This window comes from Leptodactylus fuscus, chromosome 9, assembly GCF_031893055.1.
Source record: "Leptodactylus fuscus isolate aLepFus1 chromosome 9, aLepFus1.hap2, whole genome shotgun sequence".
NCBI classification, from domain to species: domain Eukaryota; kingdom Metazoa; phylum Chordata; class Amphibia; order Anura; family Leptodactylidae; genus Leptodactylus; species Leptodactylus fuscus.
Window position 1 is genome coordinate 42,593,571 of NC_134273.1, and position 19,609 is coordinate 42,613,179.

Here is a 19,609-nt window from a genome sequence, read left to right on the forward strand (position 1 = left end):
TTCTATGAGAATGACAGCAGAGTACAAGGTCTGGTGATCTTGGTCAGTTCCATAGACTTTACATGAAGCAGTAGCGTGCATGTACGATTTGTCAGACGAGACCCTCAGTGATCAGACACTTGTCACCTATACTCTGGATAGGCAATACAAACAGAACAAAACAGAATGACCTCAGCAGTGGCAAGAACGTCTTCAAGAACCCAGCCAACATGTTAGAGTAGGAACGGGGCCAACCACAGGAGGAGGGAAATGATTGTTCACCCAAGATAGTAAATGAAATATTTTACAGCAATGTACTTTTATACCAGTTTACGATATTATATAGTTTACTGTCAGATAAACCACAGAGCTAAAAATGAAGGTTCTGCTCATGAAGTCGACCGATTCCTTACATTTTATTCTTTCGTAAGTCTCCCACTTACTATGTAATAAATGTGGTTGAATGTCTTCATGGCTGTGCCCACTGGCATTAAAGCCATAGTAATAAAAAAAAGTGTACATGTGAAGATGGCTCCATATAGGGCTGTATATAGTGCCAGACAACAGGCGTACAGGGCTTCCAATCTAGAGGTGCCGAATGCCTCAGACTGGGGTCTTTTTGCTACATGTAATAACATTACTTCTCAGCCAAATCCACATTACAGGCTAGATTCTCTAGAAGGTTTACAAAGAGGATCCAATGAGCATAAAGCACAGATGTGGATCTGCACAAGTATAGGCTCGCCATATATTCCTGAACTTGATATACCCTCTTTATTTGGAGAAAGGCTTTTGGATTTATTTCACTGCTGCCAGAAAGCAATTTTATATTCTATACGTTCTTAAGTTCAGACTTGCAGACTTACAGTTTTGGCGCGTCTCTAATGCCCTACAAAGATCTCTTTTACAAAAGAAGGGATTTGCCATAATTCTCCTGAACCTTTGGCATCGTCACACCGCATCCATCTAATGGAGAGTTAAAATGAAAAATGATATGTGAGGGACAAGCCATGTGGAAACAGCAGCCTTTCTGTCAGTAGTAACTGGATTCCCTTCCTGTAAATGATACAAGTCCCTTTCATAATGATGTATAATATTGCCAAATAGCTTCACATGACAGAAGTAGCAAGCATGGAATCAGGATATGGGATTAAAGATGTATATCTATAGCAAGACTGACAAACATGTGTTACCACCGCATCCCACCATCATATTCCTGTGCGGGGATATCAAGGAGTAAAGGACTACACTAGAGAGACAATCCGGCAGCTCTTCTGCTCCAGAGTCCCCATAACTATTCACCAGCCTTGTCATTGTCACCAATCACATCAACGTCTACATACTGAAAGCTGGCTGATGGAGATAGTGATGTGGATCCTTGCAATGTTCTTGTGACATGGCTGAAGATAAGTGCTGGTGATGGGACGCAGGAGGAGGCGCTGCAGGTTTCACTATGTATCCAGACAGGACACTAGTAAAGAATGGTTTTGGTAAATCATTGATATGCAGTAAAAAGGCTTTTATTTAAAGGGGTCTCCCATCTGCAAATAGAGATTTCATACTGATGACCACCTGCCCATGGCAGTAGGTGAGGAGCGTGTGGGCAGCTCTTTTTCAAGTAATAGCAGTGGCACAGCAGTCCTGTTCTACTGTATAGCCATCATTCTGGGGAATTGCAAACCCCTTTAATGTATTTGGTGGTTCTCCTTTAATGGTGCCCTGTGCCAAGTGGTATATATTCTATAAAGTCAGTGGGCCAAATACCTAAGCGTATGCTATTGCAAATCATGATCTAACTGTACATAGACGACTTCATCTATTGAGACTAGGGTGGATCCTACTGACTCCTCCCTGATGGAAGATGTCGGGGGCGATCAGGAGCAAGATGATGGATTGCAACTGCCTGATCCATTTATTCTTGAGGAAACCAAGCCGGCGTCAGTCATGGGGAATGTCGAAAGATTTAGCCGTTTGCTGAGAGAGTGTTCAGATGACAGTCACCTAAAGTGCATGGCCAGCCTTGATGCTGCCCATAATATTCAATCAGATTTTTTCTTTCTAATCTGCAAAGAATGGTTGACACTTTCTCTCTACTAAGCCTCATGTACCAGGAAAAGCCTCCTGGTGCCCACAGAAGCCAGACAGCATACCTGGGCCCCTAAACATACAAAGTAAGAAACAAAATCACATATTATGGAGTATAGAGGTATTATTAAGCAACTTTTCTATTGGGAGCTTGTCACCCCGATCTACAGTGGCTTCTATTAATTCCATGCTTATGCTAGGTTCACACTAGAGACACATTTCTGTTGTTCTGATCAAGTTGGACGACAAGAACAACGGACAGGCGGACCACTGTAATAGAGGTAACACACGGAGTCTGGCAAACCCCTATGACTATAATGAGGTCCATTACTTTAAAGCTAAAACCGGCGGAGGAGGAGTTCCTCCATACAGGATCTTTTTCCCTGCCGGTTTTAGGTGGACACTGTAACAGAGGCTCCAATGGAGTGAAGTAAACCAAGCCTTATACTTGTGAAAAAACATGGTGGAAATGTAGTTCTGCAAATGACCTGGTTTCTCACTACTAGGGCCATTTGGGACGTGATCCTATACCTATACCATTGGCCATTTGCACTCATTATCCATTAGCTTATCACCTAGTCCCACCATGTTTGGCCCATCTTAGTCTAATGTGTATGGTCACCTTTAATATAGTTTTACATATAGCAGATTTGTTGCAGATATTTCTGTTACTGATCCTTTGGTTCTGAATTGGTCTTGCAGAAACTGATGCGTATACTGCAGAAACAACCCCATTCAGATGTATATAACAGATGGCTGAGACACAGAAAATTCTCCAACAAAACTTCCACATGTGAACATACCCTTAAAATTCAACAACCCACAGAAATGGAGTAAACCTAAAGTCTGAATCGAGCTGGAGTGATGCTACAAGTATCCTGTGGGTATGGCTCCTTAGCTGCCCCTGGCGTCACGCTGCTGAAGAGAGGAATGTAGAACACAGAAAAGTTACAAAACCTAATTTTCAATACATAAACGCAAAAAAGAATCAGGGAGGTAGATAAGAAAAGGCAAGAGGAAACCCTTGATTCCAAGCTAGATGGTTAAATCCATTACTATATGATATCTTCACTTAGTAGTGTACATAGTAGTCAATGACACCAACAATAATGCCCACACCATGTATCATGACAACACTAACAATGGGAAGCCTAGATCATCAGATGTTTGGCTTAAAGGGGATGTCTTGTATCTCCTATCCACAGGATAGGAGATACATATCTGATCTCTGGTAGCTCCACCGCTGGGACCCCTACTGATCACCAAAACGGTGTCCTGTGCCACACTGTTTGACTAGGGCGGTAGTAGAGCATATCCACCACTGCTCCATTCAACTATATGGGACTGGCACTATAACAGTGAATCATGTCTTCTCGGTGTTGTGGCGTCTACAGTGCAGCAAATAATTCACAATCTGTGAACTATAATTCTATCAGCCCAACACTCCAAAATGAACACATTATTACGAGAGCTCCCTTCTATTAAACCCCCCAACCGTGCAAACAAAAAAAAATCCCTTTATGGGGTATAATATAATATAGACTCTATTGTCTTTATTTCATCCACATGGATACGGTACCTAATAAGGCTCTCATTTCTGAGAAAGTGCCATCCAGTAGTGCCCGGTGTGCTTGTTCTGCCACCGACATATCCTTTACATTGAGGTCATCTCTTCAGATTCCTCATGATGGGTAAACAGGTTTCTTTTAAGAAGTATGAAGTCATTAAACCTGCGATGACATCTGGACATACACACGTCAGACCAGGGTACCCTAGAAGACCAAGATCTCCACCTGTCAATGACCCCAGTCTTATGCACCCCAAAAACTGGTCTTTTCCCAAATGAATGCTGCCTGCTAGAAGGTGACCAAGTTCTGTGCAGAATATACACTCAGTTTATCATTTGGCAGAATATTATTCGCAACTCAAAATGCCAAGTTACCATAAACAGCATATGAAAAAAACAAAAAAAAACCCACAAATAGCGCCCCCTACCCCACACAAAAAAAGTGCATTATACCTTCATTGTTACCATTATTCTACCTTTCTTCCAGGCTCTACAATGCATTGGCACTAATGCTAATGAAGTTACAGCAATATAGCACAGTTTACCCTCTGTACGAAGTGATCATGTGGCAGAAGAGTATCACGATGGATTTCCATGTTCATGCTACTGAGGGTTAATAAACTATAACCCATTTGATGCCAAGGAGTGTTGCTTGGAAACTACAGACCTTCATCAAAAGCCTTGTTTTATTGTATTGTTTTTTCCTAAAAGCGTGTTGGCATGCATATGGACCTGGAAGTGCATAGTCATACTCAAGTAATATACGCAGCATGATCTATAACCCTTTCCCTGCCACAGGGGTCAGCAAAGCGGTGCGTGTTCCCTGCAACATAAAGAGAGACCATTGGAAAGACATGTAAACATGCAATGTTGCATAAACAGCTGCACTGACATAGGATAGGTTGGGGTATCACTGATGAAATACCACTTGGTGGGAGACCCTCGCCACCATCAAACTCCTGAGAAACCAATTCACTTAGCAACAACCCAAAAATGGAATCGCCCATTTTTCTCGACTCCCTTTGGTTAGTGGTAAATCTCTTTTCCAGTGGATCCACAAGGGAGAGAATGAACAAGCAAAAACAAGTTATAAATGAAGAGTTCAAGCGGCTGCAGATAACATTACTTCCCTTACCATTCACCTCAGCTATACGGATTTTTAACTAAGTAGCCAAATCGTTGGGGGTTTTCCATGATAAATTTCGGGGCATACATGTGCTCATGGGGGTCGGCTGCTGGATACTCTTGCTTGGTTCCATCAAACCAACCCCCAGTCTTTATAAGCCATCTGATGTAGTTTAAGTCTCTTTTGTCTTCATAGTCACCCCATCTTGGAAAATCTCCATTCTGAGCAGAGATCAGTTTAAAATGGATTCCTTCTGGAGGGAAGCACCACGAGCAGTGCCAGCCAGCAAAATGTAAAGGGCTCCCCACAGACCACTGAACTAAAATGTGCCCAGTTTTATTTTCATACTGACGGAAATTGGGCATAGTGTAATACTCCCGTCGGCGCAGGCGGATACCGTCTGTGCCATATACAGTACGTAGCATTCCAATGGTGCAACCAGAAATCACTTCCAAGGTCCCTGGTTGCTTCCAAAAAAACCCATAGAGTGATTTGCGCATATGGAAAGCAATGGGTTCTGTCCACCCATCATAAAGCTTAAGAAAGAGCACTCCTTCCTTGCTGGGGATTTCATCTGCATCATCTATAATGAAAAGGTCATCATCTCGCAAGTTGCGCAGACGAGCAATCCCATTCCGAGTCAAAAATGTCCGCAGATAGTCATCTGCTATCCACCCATCTTGTTTCCCACCTTCAGGAAAATGGTCCAGGAACACATAGACTACTTTAGATTTAATGTAGTCAAACGTTCCATTAAGAAGCATTTGGCGGAATAAGAGAGGACGTGGCTCCCCATATGCTGTAAAATTGGATTCACATATTAAGAAAACATCCACAGCCCCATCCAGCTCCCGGAACCGTGTCTCCAGCAGGTCAAACTCATGGTTTATATTGATGGCATTGATAACACGACGTGGCTTGAGCCGCGGTGTTAGTCGGTCCTTGGTGGGGAGATTGGAGTGTTGGACAACAGTCGGCACCCCACAGCTAGGTCCGTGCCAGCCAGGTAAACAAACACATTCCACCCATTTCCTACGTTTTTGTGTTTGCTGCTGCGTCTGTCGAGAAATGCTAGGCGATACCTTCCGTGGAGAAGACCGCTCTGGCTTTTCAGAAGGCAAGCGGTCTAGTGACTTAGTTCCTTGCTTGAAACATAGACCGCCAGATTTAGTTCTCACAAAATACTCAGCTGAATCTTCCTGCAAAACATATTCCTTTAGGTGCAATTCATCTGAGCCAATACCTTGACTATGTCCTGACGGAGGAGGCCTGGGTTGCTGAACAGCAGCCTCAGGAGGTCTGTAGTAGCCAGGAGTACGTAGAACCTGGCTGCCATCATCTGTCCTTTCTATGTGTTGAGGTATCAAAGGCCGGGACTCCCAAAAGAAACCAGAAATGATATTGGGACTAAGAGAGACCAAGTCCTTTGACAGTGAAACATAAGACAGGGCTTTGAGAAAGTGGAGAACCGAGATTACACACAGTCCAGCCATGCAAAGGAGCAGGAACATCTTGTGCCACCTCATCTTCATCCTGTCAAAGAAAAAAAAAAAAAAGAAGACCATAAGTATTTGTACTACCCAATTTGACCAAAATTACAGTTTACAGTTATAGGTTAAGAGCAAAAAAAAAGAAGAAAGTACTGCTTTAATTCCTTAAAGGAAATGTATAAATCAGAAAATACCTAGATCTGTAGCTCACTTGTTAGCCTTGTTGTGTATATTAGAACAACAATAATAAGCAGAACACTCAAAGCCATGGAGACTTTACACCACCTCCACCACTCTGACCATTTCCACCCTTCGCTGATTCTGAGACATATGGTATTCTCTCTCTAGTCCCCGTCATTCCTGAGTAATCAGTTCTGTTACTTTTAGCACTCAATATGTTAGTTAGGTGCCTTATTGTCAGGTAGATGGTCCCTGTATGTCTGCACCCAACCCAGGACCACCCACCTGACAGTTGAGAGCCTAATTGGGTGCTGAAACTATTATCACCAATTATTCAGAAGTGGTGGGAGCTAGAGAAAAACAAATCCAACTGTGCTGGAATCACCAGATCTGTACCTATTGAAGGATGCAATAACTGGATTTGGTGGACGTGGTGAAAGGGTCCTCTCAGCTCCTATCTCAGGCAGTCATGACAATATACAGCCACCAGGTCAGAACATTGCTCTGCTAGTTATGTTTCATAATTCCCATAGAAGTGAATGAGAGTTACAGAAAAAGCTGCATTCTGCTACTCATCTGAGTTATGAAAGGCGGCCATGAGAATACCCCTGTAAGGTCGTTCCTTTTACTACCAGCGTACCTTCACATACAACAAGTCTTATAGTCCTAAATCATACATCTTAGCTTCTCGACTCACCGTGCACCTACAGGAAACCAATGTGCTACATTTCTCTTCCAAATTTTTTCCATGGTGCAAACATTTTAACACTCGCACAAAAGTCAGCCAAAGTTCTCTAACATATAAACATCATGTAGTAAATTCTTCAACCCAACTAAGCAGAAGGCAGAAACATTCCACAGAAGCGCTAGAAATGTAACAGGCTGAACAGAAAGCCTTCTTCGCCCCACACTGTAGTGGTAACCCCCCACAGGCATGACATGCAATACCATTACAAATAGGAAAGCACTTAGAAGGAGTTCTTGCAGACAAATATCGTATGTCTACAAAGGACTGACCTAGTGGTTGTCCCCACTGGGGGCTCCTGCTACACCGCACCAAGATTTAACATCACTCTCCCACTTGTGTCCAGCCTGGAGGTAACAACAAATATCAAATAGCAGAATTCCTGTTTGTCTCCGTCATAATTCACTTCACTGTTAAAATAATAACAAATAGTCCCTGCCATCTGTTTTTCTTTTCTACATAGTCTCCGTTATTCTAACACATCCATTTTTTATTTTAACACTGAGGTGAATTCTGACAGATGTAAATTGGAATCCTTCCATTTGTAGCATTAATAAGGGAAATTTATTGATAGCAGCAGTGTGAACATAACCTTAAAGACACCTTTTCACCACCTCCGTCAAGTGCAGCTATTTGCATAACTTAATAGGAGCTGTTCCAATACCATGGAAGTTTTTTTTCTCTAGCCCCCACCATTCCTGAGCAATCAATGCTGTTAGTTTTGGTGCCTGATATACTATTTAGTCTCTGTACTGTCAGGAGGGCGGTGTCAGACAGGAGCAGACAAGGGGTGTGATTCAGACCTCTGACACTGGTACAGCGCCTAAATAGCAAGTCGGCCATCCAAACTAACTGCACTGATTCCACAGGAATGGTGGGGGCTAGAGAAAAAATAATAACTGCTCTGGAATTAGTGAAACCGCATCGATTACCAGAAGCTAAGAACTGGAGTTCGTGAAGGGGTGAAAGGTCCCCTTTATCCGGTTTCACTGGCTTGTGAAAGTATAAAAGGACATTGCTGTTTCAATATCCCTAAAAACCTAAAGTATAAAGCTTACAGATCTAAAAGACAGATCTATGGAAATATTTCTGAAGGTTCTCAGAACTAGATATCTATAGAAAATAAGTGATCATTGCTTTTCAATAATCCCCTAGAAAAACAATACACTACTTCTCCTAAGCCTGAAATGGTTCTTCAGATCCACCCCAATCAAAAGAAAAGGGTGGGGGTTTGTTTCTGAGCAGAACAGTGCATGGGATGGGGTGCACATAGCTTTACTCAATGGGAGTGCCAGACATAGCTTAACTATGCGTTTTATTGTGTCTGGCGCTCCCATTGAAATGAATGGAGTGGTGCGCACGCCCTCCCAATCACCACTGTATTCAGAAGAGGGGACATGAATTACACTGTTCCCCTGATCATTGGGCATTTGAGTAGTTGGATCCCCTACTTGTTATGAATACCCCTTGAAGAAGAGCCAGCATCTCACCCAAAACTGTATTAATGGAATCCAGGTCAGTCAAAACCCTACTCTGCTGTTGGTAAAGAGTCAGACATTGACTTAAAGGGAGCTTCCTGCAATAGGTGGCGCTAGCGAAACTGGGTGTGGAAATTCAACATCATTTGTCAGGACCCAACACTACAATCTTGAAGGGGTTATGAGCTTAGTCTGCTCTGTACCATCAACAAGACCGCTCTGGATTCTTGTTGGAGACACATAGCCAGCTGTTTCGGGATTTTGCAGATATCTCAGCCCTCGGATCTTTCTACTTTGTTTACAAGTGTATAATCTGTTCCATATGAGGGACATTAAGCAAGAAGGGACTTTACAGATATGTGATGGAATTTACAGACGTCTGCAATAAATGTCTAAATAGAAACTTATTCCATACAATGACCCACAATAATAGTCACAATGTGTGAGAATCTGGTGAGAATAATCTCCTGAGCCATCAATGATCTAATGATGTATTACACAAGATAGCTGTCGGCTATATTGGCCAGTCATACTCTTCTCCATTATCATAGCCTTGTCTTGGTTTCTGAACTCTCTTAGCAGATACAACATTTTAACATTGTGTCCTGATTTGGAATATCCTGGTTTTGTGATCGTTGTTCCCAAGAGATTGCCCAAGCACAAAGGTACTGGATATACAAAGATAAGCGTATTGCATGTCCTGACCCCTGGAAAGGATAGCAGTCAGCTGAACAAGTATTCTGCCAATAGTCATGTAACTACGGTATATAGACTACTTTACTAGTGACAGCTTACTGGGCGGTCGCTGAAATGTACCAATGACAAAGTCAGCCAGAAGGGATAACTAAACCTCTAAACAAGCACAAGATAAACTGACTCTGAAGGGAATGATTCATATCTGTGAAAGTTGAGTTTTTCAAGACAAAAATCCCAATGCTATGACCTTGTGGTCAGGTCTGAGGGTTTCAGGAATTTTTAGAGGAGGAAACTCAATGTCCTTTGGCAATAGACAACTCATAACTACTAAAACAAGTATTGCAAAATTAGCAAAATAATTTCAGTAACAATAGAGCAGGATGTAGATACGCTATCACCGAAGACTTGCTGAATCTGAATTACCGGGAAGGTCGAGGAGTGGATGAGAATTATCTCCAGCTAAAAGGGCTAGCTCATGTAAATGTAATGAGAAGTTTACAAAAATGGCATATCAATCCACGGTATACCCTCTGACCACAGACAGCCTGTCCATGCATAGTATACAGACCGCCTGTCCATCCATAGTATACACTCTCACCACAGACAGCCTGTCCATCCATAGTATACACTCTCGCCAGGCAGACTGTCCATACATAGTATACAGACAGCCTGTCCATCCACGGTATACCCTCTCACCATAGACAAACTGTCCTTCCATGGTATACCCTCTTGCCAGACAAACTGTCCATACATAGTATACAGACAGACTGTTCTTCCATAGTATACAGACTGTCCATCCATAGTATACCCTCAGCACATTCTGACTGCCCATCCATAGTATACTCTCTCACCATACATAGTACACCATACATATGCCATTGCCATATTGCAGCCCAGGTAGATTTTTTGAAAATGGTGCAGTTTGAGCCAAAGCCAGAAGGGGAATATAATATAAGTATATAAGGAAAAGAAAAATGGGGGCACTCACCATGGCACTTTTTCTTAAAAGAATTGCTTTATTCCAAATTCTTTAAAAACATCGGGATAAAATGACATGGCAACAGGGCAGAAAAAAAAGGCAACAGCCGTTTCGCGCTTATAGCGCTTTTTCAAGCTATGAATATAACATAAGGACTTGGGCTCTGTTCACAGCAGAAATAGAGAAACAATGGAATATAGGATCTATCGTGACAGACACCAGAGGTGCTCAATGGACGTCACTGACGTAATATGTGCCTATTAAGTTTCTGTCCTGATGTCCATCCTCTGGATGGGAAAAGTAGTGTATTGTGCCCTTACACGTCATACATGGCTGTCAGATGAATATTACCAGAGCAAATATTGATATACTGTTGGATAGCTTGAGAAAATTGTCAAAATCCCATTGACTGTTTAGCATACCATTGCACATCACATAAGGATCTTGTTCATATATTTTGTGGGTTTCACCTTTTTACAAATAGCCATGCATCTCAATGATGAGAACAGGGGTCTGGTAGAAATAACTGAGCGCTGCCCTCAGCTGTCACTGACAGCGGGGAGCGGCGAGGAGCGGCGGTGCACATGCCTGACTACCATTTCCTTCAAGCAGGGAAAACAAAGTACAAAAACTCTACTGGGACGTTCATAAAAATGCTTGGGAGAAATCATGTATTGGGAAGACTGTAAACTAAATGATGCATGGAGGAAGATAAAAGCAAGCAGAGAATAACATCACCCTCCGTCACACCAGAGCCTGAGAACATGGCCTCTCGTACTCCACTGGAGGAATGTGGCCCACATGCAGATTATTCACATACACAACACACATTCCTCTTCCCTTTAAGAAAATCTATCATTTCCACAAATCCTGGACTACAGGATACAAAGATTAATCTGTCTGCCCTCTGGAAACATCTCATGCATGTAGAAATCCGACTGGTAAATTGTAATAGTAGACCCGGTCCATGGCCAAGAGTGGTGTCTGGTATATTAGAAAAAAAAAAAAAAAAGAGCCAAAAACACCTGATATTTGGTCACTTGGTTAAGGTTATTTTTTGGGAAAGCCAAATGACTGCTCATTTACTTTTGCTTCATTTTCTTAGCCGCATGTCTTCTCATACCTAGTTTTATCTCTTTAACCTGTCAATACACTTTTGGTATATCTTGCATGTGATATCTTGTATATTTTAGATTTCAAGCAATTCTTCCCAGAAAATGACAGACTGTTTCAATACAAGTTTTCTCATGTTAAACATATTTTCAAGCATTTTTAAAATAATTTTTTGTACATATTAAGCTGGAAAATTAAGATTCTTGTATTTCTGTTTTATAATCTTGTAATTTTCATTCTAGCCAATAGCTTACCATAAAAACGGAGTTCGCTCACCGTCTGCCATTGTGTACATTTGTAAGATACTCCGCTTATGCCCTTTAAACCAAGTCTTGGTTCTATGACTGTGTATTTTGCTAGTGTCTGGTAGATTTTGTTTTAACCCACACAGTTCTGGATCATACATTTATCTCCATGCTGTTATTGATATAGAGCTCATGTAAACCCATATTGTGATGTCACAGGACAGGGGTGACACTCAGACGGACCCCACAGGACAGAGGGGATGTCCAGAGGGACGCTACAGGACAGGGATAGCACTCCCAATGATTTTTCAGTATAGCGTTCTGCATCTACCCAGTGGTGTTACAGCACAAGAATTATACAAACATCACAGTACAGAAATCATGCACACCATGGCATCATCGCAGAAAGATAACACAAATAATAGGTTACCACGTTCCTTTTTTTAGGGCTCACAATGTACATTGTTTTTCCCCTATCAGTATGTCTTTTTGGAATATGGGATGGAAATCCATGCAAAGATGGGGAGAACATACAAACTCCTTGCAGATGTTTTTTTGCCTTTGGCGGGATTTGAACACCAGGACCCAGCACTGCAAGGCTGCAGTGCTAACCACTGAGCCACCGTGTGGCCCCCTGGTTACCACGTTCCTGTGACTGTGAAGCATAGTAAAGACAATACGGTCATGTTGGTGTAATAACTCATGAAGTTACAGTACAAACATGATGCTAAAAGCTAATGCCCAGGACTGCATTCAGTCGTATATATATATATATATATATATATATATATATATATATATACACCCCTTCTGTGGTCACCACTAACTGCAGCTTACATCAGGATAGGCCCCTGTAGTTGTTGTATCCCATAGTAGCGGCTAGGACTGCTATCTTACTAGTTAGGCCCCTGACGGCTCAATAAGCTTAGACGTATCATAGTCCACAGTGTTAGACGCCGTCATTTTCATTCTCCACACCCCTTGGCAGGTCATACAAAATACATTACTCAGCAGGTACAGAAAGGATCCCCCAATGTGGAAACAGCACAAAAGAACAAACTTATTATAGAAAAAAAAATTAGCACAAACTTTTTACCACTGAGCAACAGAATATGGCGACTGGAAAGTCTATACGGGGTAACACCTTCTCTATCTCTGCCCAACCCAACTCAAGACAGAAAATGGGAGGAAAGAGAGAGCACAGACCAAGGGACGATCTGTTAGGCCTCGATGATGTCAATAGGAACAGGGATTGTAAAATCGGAAGGTTCTGGCTCTTAATATATAGATAGTTTAGGAATTTATTGAAATACAATGGAAACAAAATACAAGAAGTTTTGGTCAGACATTCATATTGCCAGAGAAAGGCAATTTTACAAGATCTGTATGGAAGATAGAGAATGATCTTGGATATACGGAATCCCGTCAAGGTGCTGGATCTGTATACAAATCATATATAGTTGTATATCACAAATCCAAATATATGTAGATATTACTTACACATATGTAGAAGTAATAAAAGAGCAAATGTCACTTTAATATGTATATGGTTCACATGAATGAGAGGAGTCCAAAGATCAGATGTAATATGATAATGCTAACACTATAGAATGGGCTCCCATTGGCCTTTACCTGCTATATTTGCTGTTTTGTAGAACAGGATGAGGGCAGCAAGTGCATGCTATAATAATTAACCATTTCAGGTCATTGGGTGGGTGCACTGACAGTGCTATGTGGAATGAATGCCTGGATCCATGAACTTACTAAAGCAGTGACACTAGTATACAAGTTCTAAAGGGTATATACTATCCATGGGAAGACTGAGCTGATCATCAGCTGCACTGAATTCACAGACAAATAGTATATTCATAGAAAATTCCATTCCTGTGAACCATTGTACATCCTTCATAACAACATTACCAAATACTTTCCATGGTTTTTTGCTGGGTGTGTTGATTTATCTCATTTCAACCCGGCCTTATCTATTAAACTTTACAAAAAGCTGACACCATTTTATTTTTTTCTTCTATCAGAGGGTTAAAACATCTGTTTTTCAAAAAATAATTTTTTTTTTTGGAAAACTGAACGTTTTTCACGGTTGTTTGGGAGGTGTGTGTGTGTGTGTGGGGGGATTTTGGGACATCTATCCTAGTGCTCATGGTAGGACCCCCAGTCATTAGACATACAGTCCTATGAAAAAGTTTGGGCACCCCTATTAATCTTAATCATTTTTAGTTCTAAATATTTTGGTATTTGCAACAGCCATTTCAGTTTGATATATCTAATAACTGATGGACACAGTAATATTTCAGAATTGAAATGAGGTTTATTGTACTAACAGAAAATGCGCAATATGCATTAAACCAAAGTTTGACCGGTGCAAAAGTATGGGCACCTCAACAGAAAAGTGACATTAATATTTAGTACATCCTCCTTTTGCAAAGATAACAGCCTCTAGTCGCTTCCTGTAGCTTTTAATCAGTTCCTGGATCCTGGATAAAGGTATTTTGGACAAACAATTCAAGTTCAGTTAAGTTAGATGGTCGCCGAGCATGGACAGCCCGCTTCAAATCATCCCACAGATGTTCAATGATATTCAGGTCTGGGGACTGGGATGGCCATTCCAAAACATTATAATTGTTCCTCTGCATGAATGCCTGAGGATTTGGAGCGGTGTTTTGGATCATTGTCTTGCTGAAATATCCATCCCCGGCGTAACTTCAACTTCGTCACTGATTCTTGAACATTATTCTCAAGAATCTGCTGATACTGAGTGGAATCCATGCGACCCTCAACTTTAACAAGATTCCCGATGCCGGCATTGGCCACACAGCCCCAAAGCATGATGGAACCTCCACCAAATTTTACAGTGGGTAGCATGTGTTTTTCTTGGATGCTGTTTCTTTTTGGACGCCATGCATAACGCCTTTTTTTATAACCAAACAACTCAATTTTTGTTTCCAAAATGAAGCTGCCTTGTCCAAATGTGCTTTTTCATACCTCAGGCAACTCTATTTGTGGCGTACGTGCAGAAACGGCTTCTTTCTCATCACTCTCCCATACAGCTTCTATTTGTGCAAAGTGCGCTGTATAGTTGACCGATGCACAGTGACACCATCTGCAGCAAGATGATGCTGCAGCTCTTTGGAGGTGGTCTGTGGATTGTCCTTGACTGTTCTCACCATTCTTCTTCTCTGCCTTTCTGATATTTTTCTTGGCCTGCCACTTCTGGGCTTAACAAGAACTGTCCCTGTGGTCTTCCATTTCCTTACTATGTTCCTCACAGTGGAAACTGACAGGTTAAATCTCTGAGACAACGTTTTGTATCCTTCCCCTGAACAACTATGTTGAACAATCTTTGTTTTCAGATCATTTGAGAGCGTGCTGTCCATGTTCGGCGACCATCAAACTTAACTGAACTTGAATTGTTTTGTAGAAAGAAATGGTCCAAAATACCTTCATCCAGGATCCAGGAACTGATTAAAAGCTACAGGAAGCGACTAGAGGCTGTTATCTCTGCAAAAGGAGGATGTACTAAATATTAATGTCACTTTTCTGTTGAGGTGCCCACATTTTTGCACCGGTCAAATTTTGGTTTAATGCATATTGCGCATTTTCTGTTAGTACAATAAACCTCATTTCAATCCTGAAATATTACTGTGTCCATCAGTTATTAGATATATCAAACTGAAATGGCTGTTGCAAACACCAAAATATTTAGAACTAAAAATGATTAAGATTAATAGGGGTGCCCAAACTTTTTCATAGGACTGTATATCACCTAACCTATGTCAATTGTGGAAAAACAACTTTTATTTACAATAAATATAGTACTGTTATTAAGGAGTCAAAAATTGCAGCAAAACAGTAAGAGTGAATACTGCCTTAAAATGAAGCTATATGCATGAAGAACGTCAGCTCTCGTACCTAGAGATTAGAAACGCCATTGGCAGAGGCGTCTGGGGAGACTAGGTGCAGGTTTTGTGAAGTTCTGGAGCAATTCCAAGCTGAATGTGTATGTTAGTAGGTAAACTGTGGGTTGGCTACTGTTGGAAAGTTGGTCTGGGACCAGTTTCATAGGGTTTCCTAAAAATAATCAAAAGCTGTGCTCTCAATAAGAAATAATAAAAGATCTACTGATAAATCCAGACAGACACAGCGCCGCCACTTTAGTACTGCCTGCAATGCTATCTATATGGCAGCAATGGTGTTCCGTGGCCTTGGCCAAATCAACAAAGACCAATGCTGTCACAATGACATCCCAGACAAGGGAGATAACCAACCGAATGACACTTCGGGATCGGAAAGTCCCCAGCACACGATATTTGGCAAGTTGAAGACTCTATACACATGTAACATCATCCAATTCACATGTGGATCAAACATGTAAAAAATTCTCTATCAATCTACATTTCCATAACTCTATGTTCTTGTTTGCCAATATGGCGTCCCTCATCCACAGGTTTACAGGAACCATTGACATAATCCATAAGGAATAGCAGCTTGTCTCTCACAGCTCTACAGGGTAAACATGCAAGCTTGGCTGAGGGCAGGGAAAGGGGGTTATCAGGAGGGATAAGCTGGCAGCCAAAGAAAAACATTTGTCCAGCAAATATGTATATGACTGGTGACGCATACTGCTAAACATGCTATACTGTTACATTACAGTTTGGTCCTGGCACCCTGGTGACAGTAGTTTTTACATCTCCACATTTGGCAGGGATATTTTATAGATATATGCATCATTTCTATATATCGCAGCCTGTTTATACTGTACAACGTGACTCATCTGGCGGTGATATGGGCTCCGAGACCTGCACATAAAGCTTAATTTTTTATCACCTTCTCCAAAGAAATGTTGGGTGCCAGTTGTGCCCCATTTTATTTCCTGCATTAACCATGTACAAAGCAGCATAATAGCTTACATTGGTACGTACCTGAAACACAGCATGTTCACAGCACACCTACAGTACCTGCCCATCTTGACCTTTTGGACAATGTAGGAAACACTGCTGCTCTGCCTGTATGGTAAGTGGATCATTCACTTGGTCATGTCGTATTCTGATTCTTTCTGTCTTGTTATGTCCCTATCTATTGAGCTGGCAGTGCAGTGTGCTTGTGCACTGATGGTGAACAGCATAGTGTCGCACCCGGGGGTGGTGGTGTTCCTTCCAGCCAGGTTTATAGCTACAAATGAGTTCAAAAGGCAATCAGATAGCGGCGAGTTTACAGCTCTACTATCCCTGTAACATCAATGTCAAGGTGTTCACCAACAGGACGCCAAGTACCCAGCAGAAACCCAGCTAGATGCTTGTCAGAGTCCTGTATTCAGACGCCTGTAGCCAGGTAACCCACCAGGAGTGCTGTTCAAACACAGGTGAATAAGACAAACATTCTGATACAAGAAACTCCCCTATTACTGCTGCCACTTCTTCTGAGTGTGTGAGACACCTTTCTCGTAAGGAAGGAAACCAGGAGCCGAATAAAGATATGGCATCCCTCTTTATAAACCTCTCCTAAACTCTGCATACACCTATGCATCAATCTATCACTTCAGAATGCATTCACACTGTCAAGTTTTTGCATGCAGTTTTTGAATTTGGATAACCTCTATTTTTTCAATCCGCTCCTGGTTTTGGGTTCAAAATCCTGAACATGTGAATGTACTCTTAATCCGCTCGTTAAATTAGCACATGCAGACGTTACGATATTTTAACCCTTTTATAACCTCTCCAGTTTGATAAAGGTGGAGAGGCTTTCCGTGTCTTACTAAATCCATGGAGGCAGCTCAAGGCCTCAGCTGTAAAGAAGGCTGTACACTTCAGGTGAAGTACCCACCGGCACTACCGAATCCCTCATATGGTGAATAACAGAAGCACCAAGTTGCATGCTGCAATTTTTTTGTCCTCCATTTTCACAGAATTCGTAGCAGTGGCTTCAGTGCAGATGAAACCAATGCTTCTGAATATGGGTAGGTTACACAGTATATTTTTTCCCTAAAAATGCACTTCTTTTTACACGTATTTTTGTGAAAAATAATACTGTGTAAACCTAACCTTAAGACTGAGGCCCCACATTGCAGAAACACAGCTTATTTTGTTGCAGTTTTTTTTTTTTTAGCCAAAGCCAGGACAAGATTGAGCAGAAGGTAGAAGTATCAGAACTTCCTATATATTTCCCATTCCGTCTGTAGCCATTCTTGGCTTTGGCTCAAAAATCAGCAGCAAAATCTGCAACAAAAGAAGCTGCATTTCTGCAACATGGGGCCTCAGCCTAAGAGTGTGTCCACACTTAGGACTGATGCAGAATTTTCTGATTGCCAAAAACGGACAAGGATTTTTGCAGTGAATTTGAAGCAGAATTTGCATTTACTGGACAAGGCAAATTCCACGTCCAGTTCCACGACTACAGAAAAAGTGTAATTTCTGCCTCCCACTCATTTCAATAGACGTTCTTTGGCGGACTTTATCTGAAGAACAAGCAGGACGCTTATTTCTTCCACATCAAAATACTACGTGTGAACACCCCATAAGCCGAAGGCCACTGAAGCAGATTTAAAACACAGTTTTACTGTAGCTTTTTTATATTTCCCACAATGTGTGGATGGGATTAGTCAGAATCTCATTCAGTTTGTAGGTAATGTAAAACACAATGTTTTTTTCTGCTACGTTTCTGCAATGTGGAGCCTTAGGCTGAGGCCCCATGTTGCGGAAACAGCTTTTTCTGTTGTAGATTTTGCTGCATTTTTTTGAGCCATAGCCAGGAGTGAATTGTGCAAAAGGTAGAAGTATACGAGTTTCCTATAATTTCTCATTCCTCTTGTAGCCATTCTTGGCTTTGGCTTAAAAAACTGCTGCAAAATCTGCAACAAAAAAGCTATGTTTCCGCAATGTGGGGCCTCAGTCTCTGTAGTATTGTGACAGGCATTAATAGGGCTGTTTGCTGACATTCACACCCTTTACTCACAAATTGGACATAGCAATCTGCCACCGATACACTGCTGCATGTATGATTTTTTGGCATTGGCTGGTTGCTGCCAAATTTACTAGGAAACTAAAATTATGTTTTTTAGGGCACATACTAGTTTTGTTGCAGATGTTGTATGAGCCTCCAAACAAGCAGTAGAGCCAACCCCTGTACCACAGGTGAATAAAAAAGAAAAAAAAAATAGTTTTTCAATGACAACGTCAATTTCCACAAAAAAAAAAAAAAAAATTTAAGTCATGCGGAAAACCTCAGCCATTTCTTTAGTACACAAAATGGGAGCAAAGGTTCATAAGGGATGGATGCACACAAATTTCCAGTGCTTCTCCTGCAATTTTTCTTGACAAAAAAACATCTCCTAAACTCTACTCAGGGGTGAACCTTCCCCTTTCGCCGCCCGAGGCGAACGACAGAAAGCCGCCCCCCCCTTCCCGGGAGGAGGGGGCGGGGCTTAGCGGCGTTCGCCGGCAGAGAGCAGGCACGGAGATGACCTGCTCTCTGCCTGAGCATGAGGGGAGGCTGCTGGAGCAGCGCTGCTCCAGTGGCCTCCCCAATCCACCGCTCGGTGCTAAGCCAGTCCAGGACAGCTTGTCCTGGACTGCCTTAGGTAAGTAAAAATGCCGCCCTCCTAGGGGCCCTGGCATAGCGCCGCCTGAAGCAGTCGCTGCAGGTCGCCTCATGGGAGGTGCGGCTCTGACTCTACTTACTAACTCCAAATTTCCTACTGGCTTACAATAGGGAATAAGGAAAAGACAAAAAATTGTAGAATTTTTGTGTCTTTGTTACTGCATTTTTAAAAAATTTGGTGTTTTTGTGTTTTTTTATTTTGCAAAAACAGCCTTAAAGGAGCAGAACTAAAAAACAAAATCAGGCATTAAAAAATTGGATGTGTGAATGGCTCCATTGACTATAATGGGTTTATGCCTAGTTTGTGGCCTGGCT

At 41.8% G+C, this 19,609-nt stretch overlaps 1 protein-coding gene across 2 annotated transcripts in view; it reads right to left on the reverse strand.

The window, feature by feature from the left end:
- Nucleotides 1–2,639: 2,639 nt before the first annotated feature.
- The window catches only part of MGAT3 (beta-1,4-mannosyl-glycoprotein 4-beta-N-acetylglucosaminyltransferase), a 49,060-nt gene continuing 32,090 nt past the window's right edge, over nt 2,640–19,609 (reverse strand). Inside the window, exons 1-2 of one of the 2 annotated variants that reach the window (XM_075286840.1) lie at nt 16,621–17,031; nt 2,640–6,290 (exon numbers count right to left, since the gene is read on the reverse strand). In XM_075286840.1, coding sequence (XP_075142941.1) covers nt 4,775–6,290; nt 16,621–16,724 — 1,620 coding nt within the window. In that variant the 5' untranslated portion in view covers nt 16,725–17,031 and the 3' untranslated portion in view covers nt 2,640–4,774. Of the gene's footprint in view, nt 6,291–16,620; nt 17,032–19,609 lie in introns of those variants that run through there. The other variant, XM_075286841.1, reaches the window with a different exon arrangement.